This window comes from Vanellus vanellus (assembly GCF_965231255.1).
Source record: "Vanellus vanellus genome assembly, chromosome: 3".
NCBI lineage: Eukaryota > Metazoa > Chordata > Aves > Charadriiformes > Charadriidae > Vanellus > Vanellus vanellus.
Window position 1 is genome coordinate 47022180 of NC_138907.1, and position 15006 is coordinate 47037185.

Sequence of the window (15006 nt, forward strand, 5' to 3'; positions counted from 1 at the left end):
TTTTTCTTCTTTTCTTTGGTTCTTCATTCCAGTGGCAGTTTTGGGGTGGGTGTGTTTTGTTTTGTTGGTTTTTTTTTTTTTTTTTTTTTTTTTGCTTGACCCATGCCAAGGATTTCCAGGGAAGTCTTTGTGAGAGCATCTGATAAATTTGGGTAGGAAGTCGTCGGTCTTGCATTTAGACATCTTGTTTTGCTCACTGAGATTTGCAGTTCCTTCAGCAAACAGCAAAAGTGACATCTCCTTGACTGATGCAGCTTTCTTTAGTCTGAGCTAAACAATAACGTTATTTCACATTAATAAATTAATATGACAGAACACCCGTCCTCTCTCCATTTTATGCTTGTGGTTTGGGGTTGTTTTTCCCCCCCCCTTAAGGAATTTTATATTGTCATAAAACTGGTATTTTCCTCTTTCCTAAGAGTTTGCTATTATTGCTTCCTTTTCTTAAGGAGCAATACCTAAACTTGCAGGTATCCAGCTGTGAGAGGAATGGAGAGGACAGAGGAAAAAGCTTCAGTCTGTTTATCTGCAAGTTTTCCTTCTTTATATATGGGTGAGGCTGTCATACTTCTCTGTGAATAGGATGGAGTCTACTCTTAACTGAACTCACGTTTTCTGCTGCACTGAAGTGCTGTGCCTCCCAGGGTTAAATGTCTTAGCTGATGGCTCTTTACATCCTGAACAAAACTGTGGACTGTGGATTATTCCCTTTGATGTTACCCTCGCGCATTTAATTGCTAATTAGAATAATGGCTGACACACTAAGCATGTGGATGCTTAGCAAAAAATCTCTGATTTCAATTAGTTCTTCTGTTCAACAACTTAATGTTGCTCGTTTGGACTGGTAGCCTAAAGTTAATTTTCCAGAGGTAAACATTTGCAAGTAGAACATCTGTATGTGAATGAGCGATCAGCAGCTTCTTAAGCCGTACTTGGGTTTGATACTTGGGTTTGATAGACACAAGTTGGGCGGATTGCAGCGTGGTGAGGGCGCCTTCGTGCTTTCTCGATTACTCACGAATTCCAGAGGGTATCTCAGGACAGCGCTCATGCGCTCGGCATGAGTGCTCAGCCTGCAAGAGAACGCTCTCGGGTTAAAGAAGGTTAGTATTAAAAGTGTTTGCCAAGGAATCCAGTGGGTGAACAAACCCAGCGTGAGGTTTAAGTATATTCTTTGCAGAAATTAAGAGTACTGAATGCTTGAAAATTGTAATGCCCAAGAAGCACAAAAGGAGAGATCTCATTTTCTATTAAGAAAGTGCGAGTAATCCCTTGAGTTGAATTCGTCGATTATTTTTATGAGAGAACTGATGAGACAAGTAGCTCTCAATTTTGGAGAGCTAATAACTTCATTGTTCGTAGTCTAAAATGCTAGGGAATTTTGGACATTCTGGTCTCAAATGCCTGACGCTTTTAACTGCCATTAACAGTGTTAAAAAAAAAAAAAAAGCCACAAACCCAAAATTTTCCCTTTCACTGACACACATGTATTTGCTAGCTTATGTGTGCTGTAAAGTGGTAAAACAACAACAAAAAAAATATGTGATTTCATTATTTAGCTGGGTCACTTTTTTGTCCTTTCCATGCAAGTCATCTTGCAGTACATGACAATTTGACACGAAATCACTTTGTATTGTTTCACAAAGCAATATATTTCCCATGCCTTGTAATTTGTTACATTTTGTGACTTTCCTTGTCATAGTTCAATTGGAGAGAGGGAATTGTCACACTAACTGGCAAAAGCAATGTATATTATGCTACACCGGCTGACTGGTGAATTTGTTTGCTTTCCAATTTGCTGCTAAAGGCTGAGTCATTCTTACTGTTATAACAAATACATATTAGATAAGTTATCGCAGCAAAACTGTTTTCTCGTCTCTTGGAATTAATGACAGCAGAACTTTTGGGCTCTGAAGTAAAAAAACAAGGGCTTTTTTTTTTTTAATACATTGACAGTATTTTAGGCTCAAGTGATTGTATGAGAAGCTTCTGACACTGAATTTGAATATGGCTGCTCTTTATGTTAAGTTGATGGCAACTGGCGTTTCCCCAGACTTTCCGAAGAGTGCTGCTGGTCCTCTTTTTATTCAGCAACATTGATGTTAAAGATTCTTTTCTAGTTTTCCTTTCAGCAAAGAGAACAAGTACCCATTTCAGCACCTTATAAAGGAAACTATAGCAATAGGATGCCAATTTATGCTTCTCTAACTGCAAAAGTATCTTTTTGAGGAACAGATGGCAAGCAAGTGTGCCCTTGCAAAAAACCCTGTATTGCCCAGAGAGACCTGGGAACTGCCCTGAACTTTCAACACTAGGTTTTTTAGCTCAGTGAGAGCTATTTGTCATTTACATGCATGAAGACCTTTTCATACCTGAGTCTAACCCCAAGTGATTTTAGTGAGAACTGACATTGCTCCAGCTACTCAATCTCAATGTTTTCTTCATTCTGAATGAGTTTTAGTAACTGTTTCATGCAGATGTTGAGCAACAACTAACTTTGGGGTTTAACTTACATCATACTTCGCAGCAAAACCTCTTAAATCATAATTTTGCTTTTTTTAGGAATGATAGAGGATTGGATCTGGATTTGCTCACAGCACTGGTCATGCTCTGTGAGAGCTTGATAGGTTTTAAGTGGTACATGGAGGTTTTTTTTCAAGGGGGTTGGTGTTTGGTGGAAACCAAATATCTTCCTCTTCCAGCCCAGCTTTGCTTTTGTTCCTTTTTTCTCCTTAAGAAAGGAAATTACAGAACCCTTATTACATTATTTGGTATCTTTAACTTACTGTTTTGATTTTTGTGGGTTTATCTTCCTGCAGCAAAACTGATAAGTAATGGCTTTGCCAAATATTAGGTCACATTACTTGATACTCGTAATAAGTTTACATAATGTGAGACCTGTAATGATGACTACACTATGATTACAGTAAAGGGATTGAGAAGCTGAAGTGTCTGATCTCAAAATTACGAGTGTATTTTAGTTTTGTAGTTTTGAGTACTTTTCATGCAGTGTAGTCACTTTCATCTTGTGTGAAGTTTGTCTTAATTTTTAGGGTTTTTTTTATAGCCACAGTGCTATTGTACTATTTGGCAAATACTATATTCTTATTTTTGCCTAGAAGAAGCTACCAAGAAATTGCTTCTTCTGTTAGTACAGTATATACGGAGATAGAGATTTAAAATGTATGCTGCTATAGCGAAATCCATTCTGCTTATATGTGATATACAAATATCTTACCGATTGAACTGCAAGTGCTTTAAACTGTTTCTCAGCCTGCTCAAAGCACAGTTTCTTGCAAGTAGGGTAAACTGTAGAAAGCTTTATTTGTTAACATTTAAAAGAGGGGGGGTGTTAAAATTATCAGCATAAAGCAAAAAATGTACTGAAACAGTTGATTTGAAGTACTTTTAATCTGATGGGTTACGTTTTCACAGTTAACACTTTATTTGGAAAACTATTTTTTTATCTTTTAGGTGAAAGAGTTTGAAATCTGGAAGTCTAACTTTAAATTGTAACTGAACCAGGCTAAATCTAGTCAGGAATGATTGCATTTAAAAGTTTTGGGGTTGTTTTAGATGGCAGATATTGATTGAGGCTAGTAGCATATTAGATAGTCAGTAGAAACTAATTTTTTTGCTTTTTATTTTTGCTGTTCATGATACAACTTTTTGCTGAAAGTATATTGTCAGTACAGACATCCGAGTACTGTGGTGGCAGTGGATGACTTGGCCTGGAAAACTTTGTTCTGATCCCTTTCAAAAACCTGAAACTATTATGATTTCCAGCAAATGCATAAAGATACGGGACTATGCCATACAACAAACCGGCCATGCAGACTGATAGCTAATCAAGTTAATCAGACCATCTGCTAGCAAGAGGGCCAGTTTGTTCCACAGGTACATCCGCATGTCTGAGGACTCAAAACCCAAACCACCTTCTAGTGGTCTTTCAAGTCAGCTGAGCTAAGTGCAGCATGAGAAGTTAAGTATACTACTGTACTGGGAATCGTTTGATGTCAGAAGGTTATTGCAGATTGCTGTTCCGTGTCTGGTTTCAATTTCTCACTTCTTGACGAAAAAGGATGTTTTTGTTGTACATGCAGGCTTGTTTCAACAAAGGTTCAAAGACCTCCGATGTACAGGACAAAACACAAGCCCAAGAATGCATTTGGAGTGATTTAGTAAGATGGGCTAATGGTCTTGTCTAAAAAGTCTCTTCAAAATAGTGTTTCGTACTACTTTTTGAGAAGGAATTATTTGCATTAGAAACACAGAAGAAAAAAAAAAAGATGAAAAGACAGCTGTCTGTGAACTTGAGTCTGGAAAACGAGTGTTCTTGTCACAAGGAGAAGCAGATGCTACTTAATCATGCACAAGACACTTTTCCTCTCTTGTATTTCATTCAAGGGAGGGAATTCTGAAAGATTAGTCACAACATGGGAGCAGCCCACCTTCCATACCTAAATTAATTGTTCCTCTCAGTGTGTTTCATGCCACTGTTGTAGACATCTGTTTGTGTTCAAAACCAGTTTTTAACTAGAAAGAAAACACAGATCGAAAAAAAAATCTTTCCCATTATTTCTAGTTCAATTTTTCTATTGCTTATGTATGAATTACTTAAGAATTAATACAGATAAAATGTAGCATTTTTCCCCACAGATAAAATCAATTATCCTGTTCGATTCTTTGACTCTAGGCTATGGTGGCTTGTTATCCAGGCAATGGAACGGGATACGTGCGCCATGTTGATAATCCAAATGGAGACGGAAGATGTGTTACATGTATATATTATCTTAATAAAGACTGGGATGCCAAGGTATGCAATAATTTTTCTGTAACTTTTTTTTTTTAAGTATACTTGCTAATGCACCTTTGCTACAGGTCTTTGTTCATCTCCTTATTTCTGTGCTGAAGTTGTGTTCTTAACTGTGGTTATCCTTTGCCCTGCTTGTTCTGCAATTAGTGAGAGCAGACAGAGATGGGACATTTGTTTTCAAGGTTTTAAATGATGCGAGCAGCACCTCCTTGACAGTGAGACTGAAGGAAAGTTGCGTGTTTTTCATGTACATTTCTTAACTGTACATATAAGTATCTGCTAGTATCCAATTTCATAAATACCTAATTATGCAACTTACTGTATGTTATTTGTATGATAATCACCCCCCTGCAAACATACACAAAGCGAATAAAGAATATTTGGAAGATAATTGCTTTTAGTTTATTTCTCCTTATATTTATGTTGAATCTTGAATTTATTGTTTGTGCAACTAGATTACTTAATTGAGTATGCTTATGAAAAGAAAGGTGCTGTAGCTTGGGAGCGGAAGTATTACGGTTATTGCTATATCACTGTAGTTCAAAGCAGCACAAGTCTTGGTATCATACAGATGCAGGGTGTAGAATAGAGACGGATTTATAACACAGCTCGAGTGGTCTAAGAATTTACTACCAGTGACTACTCCGTAGATGTAGTGACTATGATAAAGTAAGTTTTAATAAGGATTTTCGTAGCGATTCAGTGGGATTAGATAAATTTGAAGAATGGATGTAGTAACTGGCTATACTGAAAGTATGAGAGAGTAATGCAACGATAGCTTTGTTTATTCCTTGGTAGCTGTGCAGTTAGCTATGGAGAAGTTTCTTCTTATTGTATACGAAAAATAAGATAAAACTACTGATAATTCCATCATACCTAGGAATTGGCAAGTGGAAGAGCATGTAAGCAGTCAGTTTCTGTGAATTGGGTGCACCAGATACAGATAAAACTGGTTACAGTGGAGAGTTTTTCTTTTCCTTTCTCTTTTTTTTTTTTTTTTTTTAATTTTCTTTTCTTCAGTGCTATCTACTTCTTGTAAGAGCTGGATGAGACAATGAGACTGATAACATACATAAAACTGGTAGATCGGAAAGTTGAGTCAGAAATGGGTGCACTTGGAGCTTTCTGTTTCTGACTTGCTCTTTGAAATGTCAAATTTGATCTTTCAATTAGAAAATAAATTATTAGCCTTTTTTGCCATCTTCACAAGTAAATGCACTGGTTGGACTGAACATCTTAAAATGCAGCTCTGGAGCATTTTTAGTTGATTTACAGCTTCTCTCCTGGAAAAAAAAAATGAATACACACTAGAGTGTAGAAGTCAAGGCAATTGCATTTTCACAATAACTGAGAAAGATTTTACTGGCTGGATATTTAATTTATGAACAAAAGTATTTAATTTCCTGCAAAATATATTTTAAATTACAAACTAATATATTACCAAGTATATTGGTTAGCAAAGAAAGAAGCTCAAACTCTAGGAGTACAAATTTATCTGAATTGTCACTCCTTGTTCGCTGATTTAGATCACGATTAAAAAAGTCATTTTTATTAATTTACCTTGTTACTACTTGCACTGCTATGACTTTCCCATGAAGGCCTACGGTGGCTATCTATAGTTAGATTTAGCAGCATCAGTACATTCAGTAGGAAGAAGTTTATATGACTTTAAAATAATTAACCCCACCTGCTTGTGCTGCTTTCTAGACATGCATAGGTAGGTCCAAGTGTTTTTTCAAAGCCTGGAAGAGATCTAAATTGACCAGGAGTAATACAGATTCAGGCTTTAGTTTGAAATTTCCTGGTCTTTCCTCATCTTAATCACAGAAACATGACATAAACTTGCGCTGCTGTTGAATGAAACAATCTCTTTAATGGGGAAGGATGAAATGAGGATGTGAAATACAATGTTTCTCTCATTTATATTGGCATGTTTTTAGCCAACTGTGTATTTTCAGTCAGTCTTGTCCATTTTTTGAGAGTAGGTAATGCAGCTAAAAAACAATGAATCTAAACCCACAGCTTTTTTACTTAAACATGAGGTTTAATATTTGCAAGCATTCTGAAATTATGCAGTGAAAATGTGTCAAATGTTTTGTTAAATGAAATCTATCAACTGAAATCAAGCTGTAGATTCATAATTTCTGGAGCATCTGATAAAGACTTTTATTTCAGTTCCAACTGTCTGAAATATTTTCAAATGTGATATTCAGTACTTTTAAATACAATGGGACATTGTTTTCAAGCACTGGTTTTAAATATTTAATTTGTAGGTAAGTGGAGGCATCCTTCGAATATTTCCAGAAGGTAAAGCCCAATTCGCTGATATTGAACCCAAATTTGATAGACTGCTATTCTTCTGGTCTGATCGCCGCAACCCTCATGAAGTACAGCCAGCATTTGCTACAAGGTAGGACTAATGGACTCTCTCTGTATTGCATGATGCCTCTTTTATCAAGAAATGAGTGAATCCTAATGAGTGACACTATGAATTATGACCTGATCCCAGGTCTTTCCATGTACAGTTCCAGTTGCACTATGATGAGAAGGTTGTTTTTTTTCTACTGATTGATCAGGCTTATGCTGTGCTGCTGAGTTTGTACCCATGTCTGATCTCTTATTTTGGAAAAAATATCCTCTTGGGTGGGTAGGAGGGAGGACTGGAAACACCAGAAGTTTCTGAGTGTGTACTTGACAGAAGTGAGTGGGAGCACACAGAGCCATAAGCAGAGACACCCACCTTAACCACGGGTTGTTCTCTTTATTGTTTCTCTGTAACAGCTTTAGACTGTGGTCCCTTCTCTTTGTCCTTAGCCACCTTACTATGTCACTGGGAGGTTGACTGGGTACTTCACTTTTCTCTCCTCTTTTTTGGGACAGAGGGAGTAATTAGGTGGTCATGTTCACTCTCCCTTCTTTATTCTAGAGGTGGCTTAGTCTAGTTTGGGAACTGGGAGAGGGCTGTGGGGCAGAAACAACCATTGATACACAAATCTTTTCTTCCTCTGGAGTATTAGAGGAGTCGCTCCCAGTCAGCGTCACAGAAGGAATTTGATATCTCCTTTGTCCCTCACTGTAGGGCAGTGGATGATACTAAAGGTACCCGCATTCACTGCCCCCACATCTTGAGTGGTATTTCCAGGTAGCGTTAGTAGGTAAATCATTGGAGGCCTTGATCTAGACTTCTGTTGCAACATGTTTGGATGGCCAGAGCACTGAACATTGACTGGAGCTGTGAGATAACACAAGTACCTTTGCAAGAAGTAACTTGAAACTGCCATCAGCATGTCCTCTTGCAGCCTTTTGGAAGCCTACTGCTCTCCCCTCCCCCTTTGTGCTCCAAGCAGAGTCAGAGAGTGAAATGCCACTTACTAAAGCTCCTTAAAGTCTTTTCTCAATAGCTGGCATTTCATATTTAAATCCTCTACAGGCAGTGGAAAACCCAAGTAGCTGTGTAAGAAGGGGTAGTTAATTTTCCCTTATGGCAAACGTCCAAAAAAAGAGGTTCTTGCTGTGTGACTCAGTGATGGACTTGACCAAGTAAAGTAAAAGATGAGGTCACAGGGCAAGGTGATGCGGACAGAGACTGTATTGCAGGTTCTGGGCAAGAACTGTAATAGCATCAAGAAAAAGAAACACAGATGTACCGCATCAAGTGTCACCCTTTCAGTGACTGCTGAGACAATACCTACTAGTGGGGAAAAAAAACCCAACCACCTGCTTGATTTGTGCTTTATGAAATGTTTATTCTGTCAGACTGCAGAAGTATCATCTCATTTAGGTTGTGTTTTATGGCAAGTGCTTCACTGTTTTTATTTTTTCTTCATAGTTCAGGAGTTCTTTTTCCATCCGTTTCCCTAGGTACGCAATAACAGTGTGGTATTTTGATGCAGATGAAAGAGCACGAGCTAAAGTAAAATATCTAACAGGTAATCTCTTGTTAATATCTTATGTGTTCTTTTTTTTTTTTTTTTTTTTTTCCTGGAAGAATAGCTAAGTAGTCCAGCCCCATCTCCTTGGCCCACCCTGTGCACAAAACAGGAGAGAAAAACAGCATAAAACTCGGAGAGCCAGGTTTCACAGGGAAGGTGATCTAGTGGTTGAGCAGTGACTTGGGAAATCCAGGTCAGTGCCTTGTCCGGCTCACACTTCCTCTGAGACCTGAGGCTGCTCAGTATTTTTATATGGGAGATACAGCTTCTTTCTAGTCTTGTCTCCCTAGTAGGTGTGGAGGATAAATACAGCAGAGGCTGTGAGGCAATGCAGAACTGAGAACCCTGGAAATAGTTTTGATCAAATACAGTGATTCAACATGTGAATACAACTTAACTGGACTAGAATCTCTGTATCAGAAAAACAAAAGCCTAAAATTAAAATCTGGAATCAAAGCATGGAGTTACTTCCTTCATTTCCAGTTCCACATATCTAGCATCTGTTTTCCTTTTCTGGCTTCTCCCTCAAGAGGAAGTTGATCTAATTTTCCTGTTCAAATTAGCATTATAAGGAGAAATGGTCTAGGACTTCTGTCATGCTTGTAATTGCCATCATGGTTTTGTGTTTGTTACAGTAGTTTAAAAATAAACCAAAATCGGGTATACCAGCGGTGCACATATACACTGGGCCATTTTCTCCACGGTTTCGTCGAGCTCTGAAACCGATGATGTTGAAGACAGGGGCTAGCCGTTTCCAAATGAGATTTCCATTTGTTGCTGATAGGTGTCCAAAGCTCATAAGTAGCCCCTGAGCTATCTAACGGCTGCAAAAGCTGCAGTGTAGTTCAGTCCCCCTTGGTGCAGCCGGTGACTTTCTGCATTTTGGGAGAGGTAAGAGCAACGCAGCTCCTGCCTGGCTCACAAAGAAACGCAGGGAGTCCCTCAGCTCCGGCCGGGCAGGCTGTCCCGCTGCTCGGTGGCGCATGCCTGGTGAGGCACGGTGACTTCCCAGGCGGTCAGGAATGCTGGATGACGCCCGCCTGGTCTCTGCAGGAAGCCTTGTCTGTCTGTCTGTAAGCCGGGCTTCACGTCACACACGCGTGACCACGCAGCTCCTGGAGCCAGCCTTGCCGCATCGGAGCTGTTTCGGGTGTCTCGGCACAGCTTCGGCTGCTGCTCTTTCAGAGGGAATGCAGGGAAGTGGTTTGGGTGGGCTTGTTTCTGCAGGGAAGGCGTTCCCTCCCTTCCCAGGGTCCCCCTAAACTGCAGGCACTTAAGGAAGGCAGGCTGGGTTGGAGAGGTGGTTTAAATTTCGAGGTTGATTTGCCCTATAATTGACTCATATTTTCATATTGTTGTGATTCCAGTTTCGTTTCCAGTTAAAATTGCATTCTTTGCTCTGTATCTGCAGCAAGAATTGTGCAAGGTGCTTTTTATTTTCCATTGATACTAAAATATAAAATGATAGAATAAAATGTCGTAACATAGAAAGCTCTTCACTTTTGGCTTAATGTAAGTCTAACTAAATCCATGCAGAATACGTGCGAATGTTTCTCGAATATGGGATGTCTGTTAACGTTTTTAGAGTCAAGCTTTTTGGGAGGTACCTGAAGGTCAGTTTTCTGAGTAAAGGTCAGAAGAGGTGTGGGTTGGGTTTTGTTTATTTTTTAGCAGCAAGTCAAATGGAACATCGCATTTTAAAAATCCCTCACAGTTTCTTTACATAGGTGAATACTCAGAAACTCTGGATGTTCTGATCCAGAATAATGGCCAATGTCCTCAGATTCTCAATTTGCCGTTCGTAAAGCTTACCTTTGCTTGTAAAGGCTGAAATGATGAATTTCAAAACTGCACGTATGATGTGAAGTACCCTGTTTTCTACTTGGGCAGCTGAGTAAATGTCCGCTTCCAGAGATGACGAATAACTCATTAACTTTACAGCGCATGGAGTACTGAGCATGTATACAAAAATATGTATCTTTCTAGATCATATGTACTAGGCAATCTTCAAAGTAGTCTCTTAAAAGTAATCTGGAAAGTGATGCAGCAAGTCTATAGACTATACTTTGATAAATGCTGAAAAATAATACCAATTTCCTTTTCATATTTCCACAGGTGAAAAAGGTGTGAGGGTTGAACTTAATAAACCTTCTGACTCAGTTGGGAAAGACGTTTTATAAGCCTTTGATTTAGCAACTCCCCTTGCTATTCTCCCTGATAAATCTTGATGCTATCTATTAACTTTTGAATGTGAATAACAAGATAAAGGAAAATCAACAACAAACCAACATTTTAATAAAGAAGCAAACAGTGTTTCAATGTTGCATCAAATAGAAGATTCTTTGACTGCTGAAGCATTGTACTATGTGATTGTGACTCCAGGCCTGTGACTGCTTATGTGAAGAAGATAAGCAATCAGTAAGAAACAGCATATGCATCTGGACATAAATAAGTGCCCTACATAGAATTTGTCCATCCTTATATTTTGCCAGACCTGTCATCCAGCTGAATCCAATTCATCTCTCCCTTTTTTTATATGGTAAAAGTTTGAATTTTGGGTAATTTTTGTATGACCAGGTACAGTTTATCAAAATTGAGTCTTAAAAAAAAAAAAAGAAAAACTGAAAAAAAAAAAAAAAAGAAAAAATTTACAGTATTCTCCAAAATAACATGGATCTATTTTTGTAAAACTGTTCATACTGTTCTCCTCTGCCATGAAAGACCTAATTTAATGTAAGGGTTGCCAGTAACTGATAATCACTTTAATTTTCTTTACACCTTAAGTCAGAAAAGGAGCACTTTAATTACCAGCTATAAACCTGATTGTTTTATATCATATCTCACACTAATCTTAACTTTTAAAGATTGCTGCTGTATTGTTTTTTTGACTGTCTTCTTGAACCTTATTAACAGAAGCAAATCAGTATCTCGCTATTAGTAACATTCAGTTTGTGGTTTTGTATGTTGAATCCACAGAGGGGAAGTTTCTGTCTCTTCATTTTTTTGGTTTGTTTTTTTTTTTTTTGTTTGGGTTTTTTTTGGTTTGTTTTGGTTTTTTGTTTGGTTTGTTTTTTTTTTTTCTTTTAAGTGACTGGCACTAAGTGAACTTGACACTATCGGTTGCTGTCATTGGCTTTGGGGACCTGGTAAATGCCATCAAGTTACAAGAATATACAAGGGCTTTCCTAGGCTATTAGAGGTACCCAGAACCTCCTTACATACTTGACAGAAAATTTTTGAGTTTTCTCCCTTTTCTAAAGAATACTTGCCACCCCACTTTCCTTTGTATATAAGTTAATAGAATATCTAAAATTCACTTTTCTTAATTTCCTTTTCCAATGTTGGTGTCCCATGCAGTCTGTAAGTTGACACCTTGATCTATTATATAGTATCAAGGAGATGGTCAGCACACAGAAGCTGAAGTGCATCACTGTAGGCTCCTTGTGCAATACATCTTTAGATTTTCACTGTGCTGAAGGATTTCCCCCAAAAGGCACTGCCCTTTGGTCAATACTGAGGTATATATTTAGTAAGAAAACTTTTATTTTCTTTTACATTGTTTTCATTTTATCAAGGAAAGGGGACATCACAGAATAAGTGAGATGTGTAGAAACTTTGATATTCTTATTTTCAAGAAATGGATGTTTTGGACACTGACTCTTTTTTTCTTCTTTCTTTTTTTTTCCCTGAGCTTTAAAAGCTTGAGAAAACAAAAGCAAACCTATAAAAGACAGCATTCATATTTACAGGAGTTCGGGGGTTGATCAGCTTACCCACTGCAGTTTTCTATCTGTCCCTTATTTCCTTACTTAGCCAAAACAATGTGAGTGTACAGAAATATTTCTGTATATATTACAACTTGTGACAATTTTAGCATCTGTATAGTTTGTATTCAATTAGAGACCTTTTCTATGGAAAGCTCAGTAATTTTTTATTAAAAAGATTACTATTGTTCATGTAAAACATGAAAAAGCTAATTGTTTAGTAACAAACTGACAGAAAGGGGAAAAAATTCAGTATCGGTATATCATTTAGGAGAACCAACAGAAATCCCAGTTTTGTTTTTGATTTTGCTTTTCCTTTTTTTAGTAAGTTCTTGCCCTTTACAAGTTCTCTTCCTCTTTCCTCTTTCCTTCCCAGAAAAACAGACAGGATACCTTTACTGTAAGTGCCTCTGCCAACCTGGCCAAGGAGTGCAAATCTTCATATTACTGTCTGGTCTGCAGTGCATTTAGGCTACCAATGAAACAAGCAAAAAAGCCACCTCTTCTACTTCATCTTATTTAGTACTACTTTAATGGAGGTTTGGTTGGTTTTGGTTTAGAAATGTAAGCATAAGCCTTTAAACTCATTTCAGTCCCTCTGTAATTCAAACTTCTGCAGTTACACGGCGTATCAAATTCTAATCACACTGTAGGTTTGTGCTTGCCAGACAGGTTTAAAAAGTGCTTAATTTTTCACTCCATGTAAGTCATTACAATAGGGTCAACGAATCAGGTCAGCGATTTCTTCCATGTCCTTTAGAAACTGTTCATTTCATGTCGGTTGAATATTCAGTCTTGAGCATCACCAAGCAGGTCGTTGTTTTAAAACTATTTTTTAAACTGTCTTATGATCTGTACGTGTCTAGTCCTGGTTAAAGATAAAGCTTCATAATGCTATTTTTATTCATGATGTTAGCCGGCTGTAAAATATGAGACCTTTATCTATAGCAGGCAAAGAAATTCAGGATTCATTTACAGGTTGCCTATAAAGTTGTGTAATTTGAAAAGCAGTGTTCATTATGAAAGAGCTCTCAAGTTGCTTGTAAAGCTAATCTAATTAAAAAAGATGATGTATAAAGGTTCTTGAAACCCTGTGGTTATTTGTAATCTGTGTAACTTCTCAAAACTACTCTGTAGCAATTAATTTATAAATGCCCCTTGATAAAGGGGGCATATGGATTCCTGGTGGGTTTGTGGGGTTTTGTTTTGTTTTGTTGGTGGTGTGTTTGTTTGGGTTGTTGTTGTTGTTGTTTGGGGTTTTTTTTGGTGGGTTTTTTTTTGGTTTTGGTTGTGTTTGGTTTGGTTGTTTCTTTTTTTTTTCTTTTTTTAAAGTCAGAGCTATTTCTGCTCTGGAGAAGGGTCTGCTGCTTTTTAGACTGCCTGCAGTTACCTGGGTGTGGTGATCATTTCTCCTGATGATTTGCTCCCTCAACAACAGCACCAATTTAGGCTGACTGGAGATGGACGTTAGAGGCAGCTCTAGTTTTTTCACCACTTTCTGACAGGTACGTGAGGTGAAAACCAAAAGTCCTCTTCAAAGAGGATTTGTAAGGTTTAATGGGAGCTCTTTGGTTTTACGTGGCTTTCAATGAATTATGAGCCCTTTGAAGATGGCAGAAGAATGGTAGAGTCTACAGATTCCAACCCATAGGAGATGCCACACAACGTCCCTAAGCTTTTTGACGAGCTTGGTACTGACTGTATGGTAAGCATCTGGCTGGCTGTGCTTCTCCTGTTGCTCCAACTCTCGTGGCGCCTCCCTGCATGTGCTTGTCCATGTTGTACCGGTTCAGGAAGAGTAACCTGGATATCCAGGTGAGTCTATCAGCCTTATTGGCACCTGGGTACCTGTGGTGCTCAGTTCTGCTCTTTTCAGTGTGTTAGGCTGAAACCTAAGTGCAGCAGCACTGAGCTGGTCCCAAAGTACTTTGAGGGTTTTTCCATGCTTCAGTGCTGTATAAGTTCTTACATGTTCTTTTGAAATATCCTCTTCCCCGTCTTTGTTTTACATTGAACAAGGAAGAAGCCTTCTGGTGCTTGCAATCATCCTTGGTAGACCTGATTTTTTTTTTTTTTTTTTTTTTTTTAATTTTCACATTGCTGAGCACAATGTAAAGGGGGGGGGGGGGGGGTGTTTTGCATAATAAAGTCAAACACTGCACCAGGGAAAGATATCTTTCTTGAGAAGCGCACAAAAGAAAGATGCTTGCAAATCTGAGAGGAAGCTAGCTGACAGCCTGTATCTTATGTAAAACATCTGGCAGTGCTAACCACTTTAAGGTCATGAGTGGAAAGATCACATCTCTAAGTCACATTAAGTATAATCAGACTGGGAAGTAGCATTCTTCTGCCTGCTGAATGCTTTGAAAAAGAGAGGAGGCTGCTAAGTGACAATAGCAAACTCAAAATCTCTAAACCCCAGATGTCTAGCGGACGACTAGCATGTGTATCTTGCCTGCAGGCATGCAGATATGCAGATAGCTGCATGCACATG

At 38.3% G+C, this 15006-nt stretch overlaps 1 protein-coding gene across 1 annotated transcript in view; it reads left to right on the forward strand.

Moving 5' to 3' along the window:
• The window catches only part of EGLN1 (egl-9 family hypoxia inducible factor 1), a 37257-nt gene extending 23667 nt beyond the window's left edge, over nt 1–13590 (forward strand). The window contains exons 2-5 of the mRNA XM_082480599.1: nt 4697–4816; nt 7090–7226; nt 8678–8745; nt 10864–13590. Of these exons, the coding sequence (XP_082336725.1) occupies nt 4697–4816; nt 7090–7226; nt 8678–8745; nt 10864–10928 (390 nt within the window). The 3' untranslated portion in view covers nt 10929–13590. The remainder of the gene's footprint in view (nt 1–4696; nt 4817–7089; nt 7227–8677; nt 8746–10863) is intronic.
• The last annotated feature ends 1416 nt before the right edge of the window (nt 13591–15006 follow it).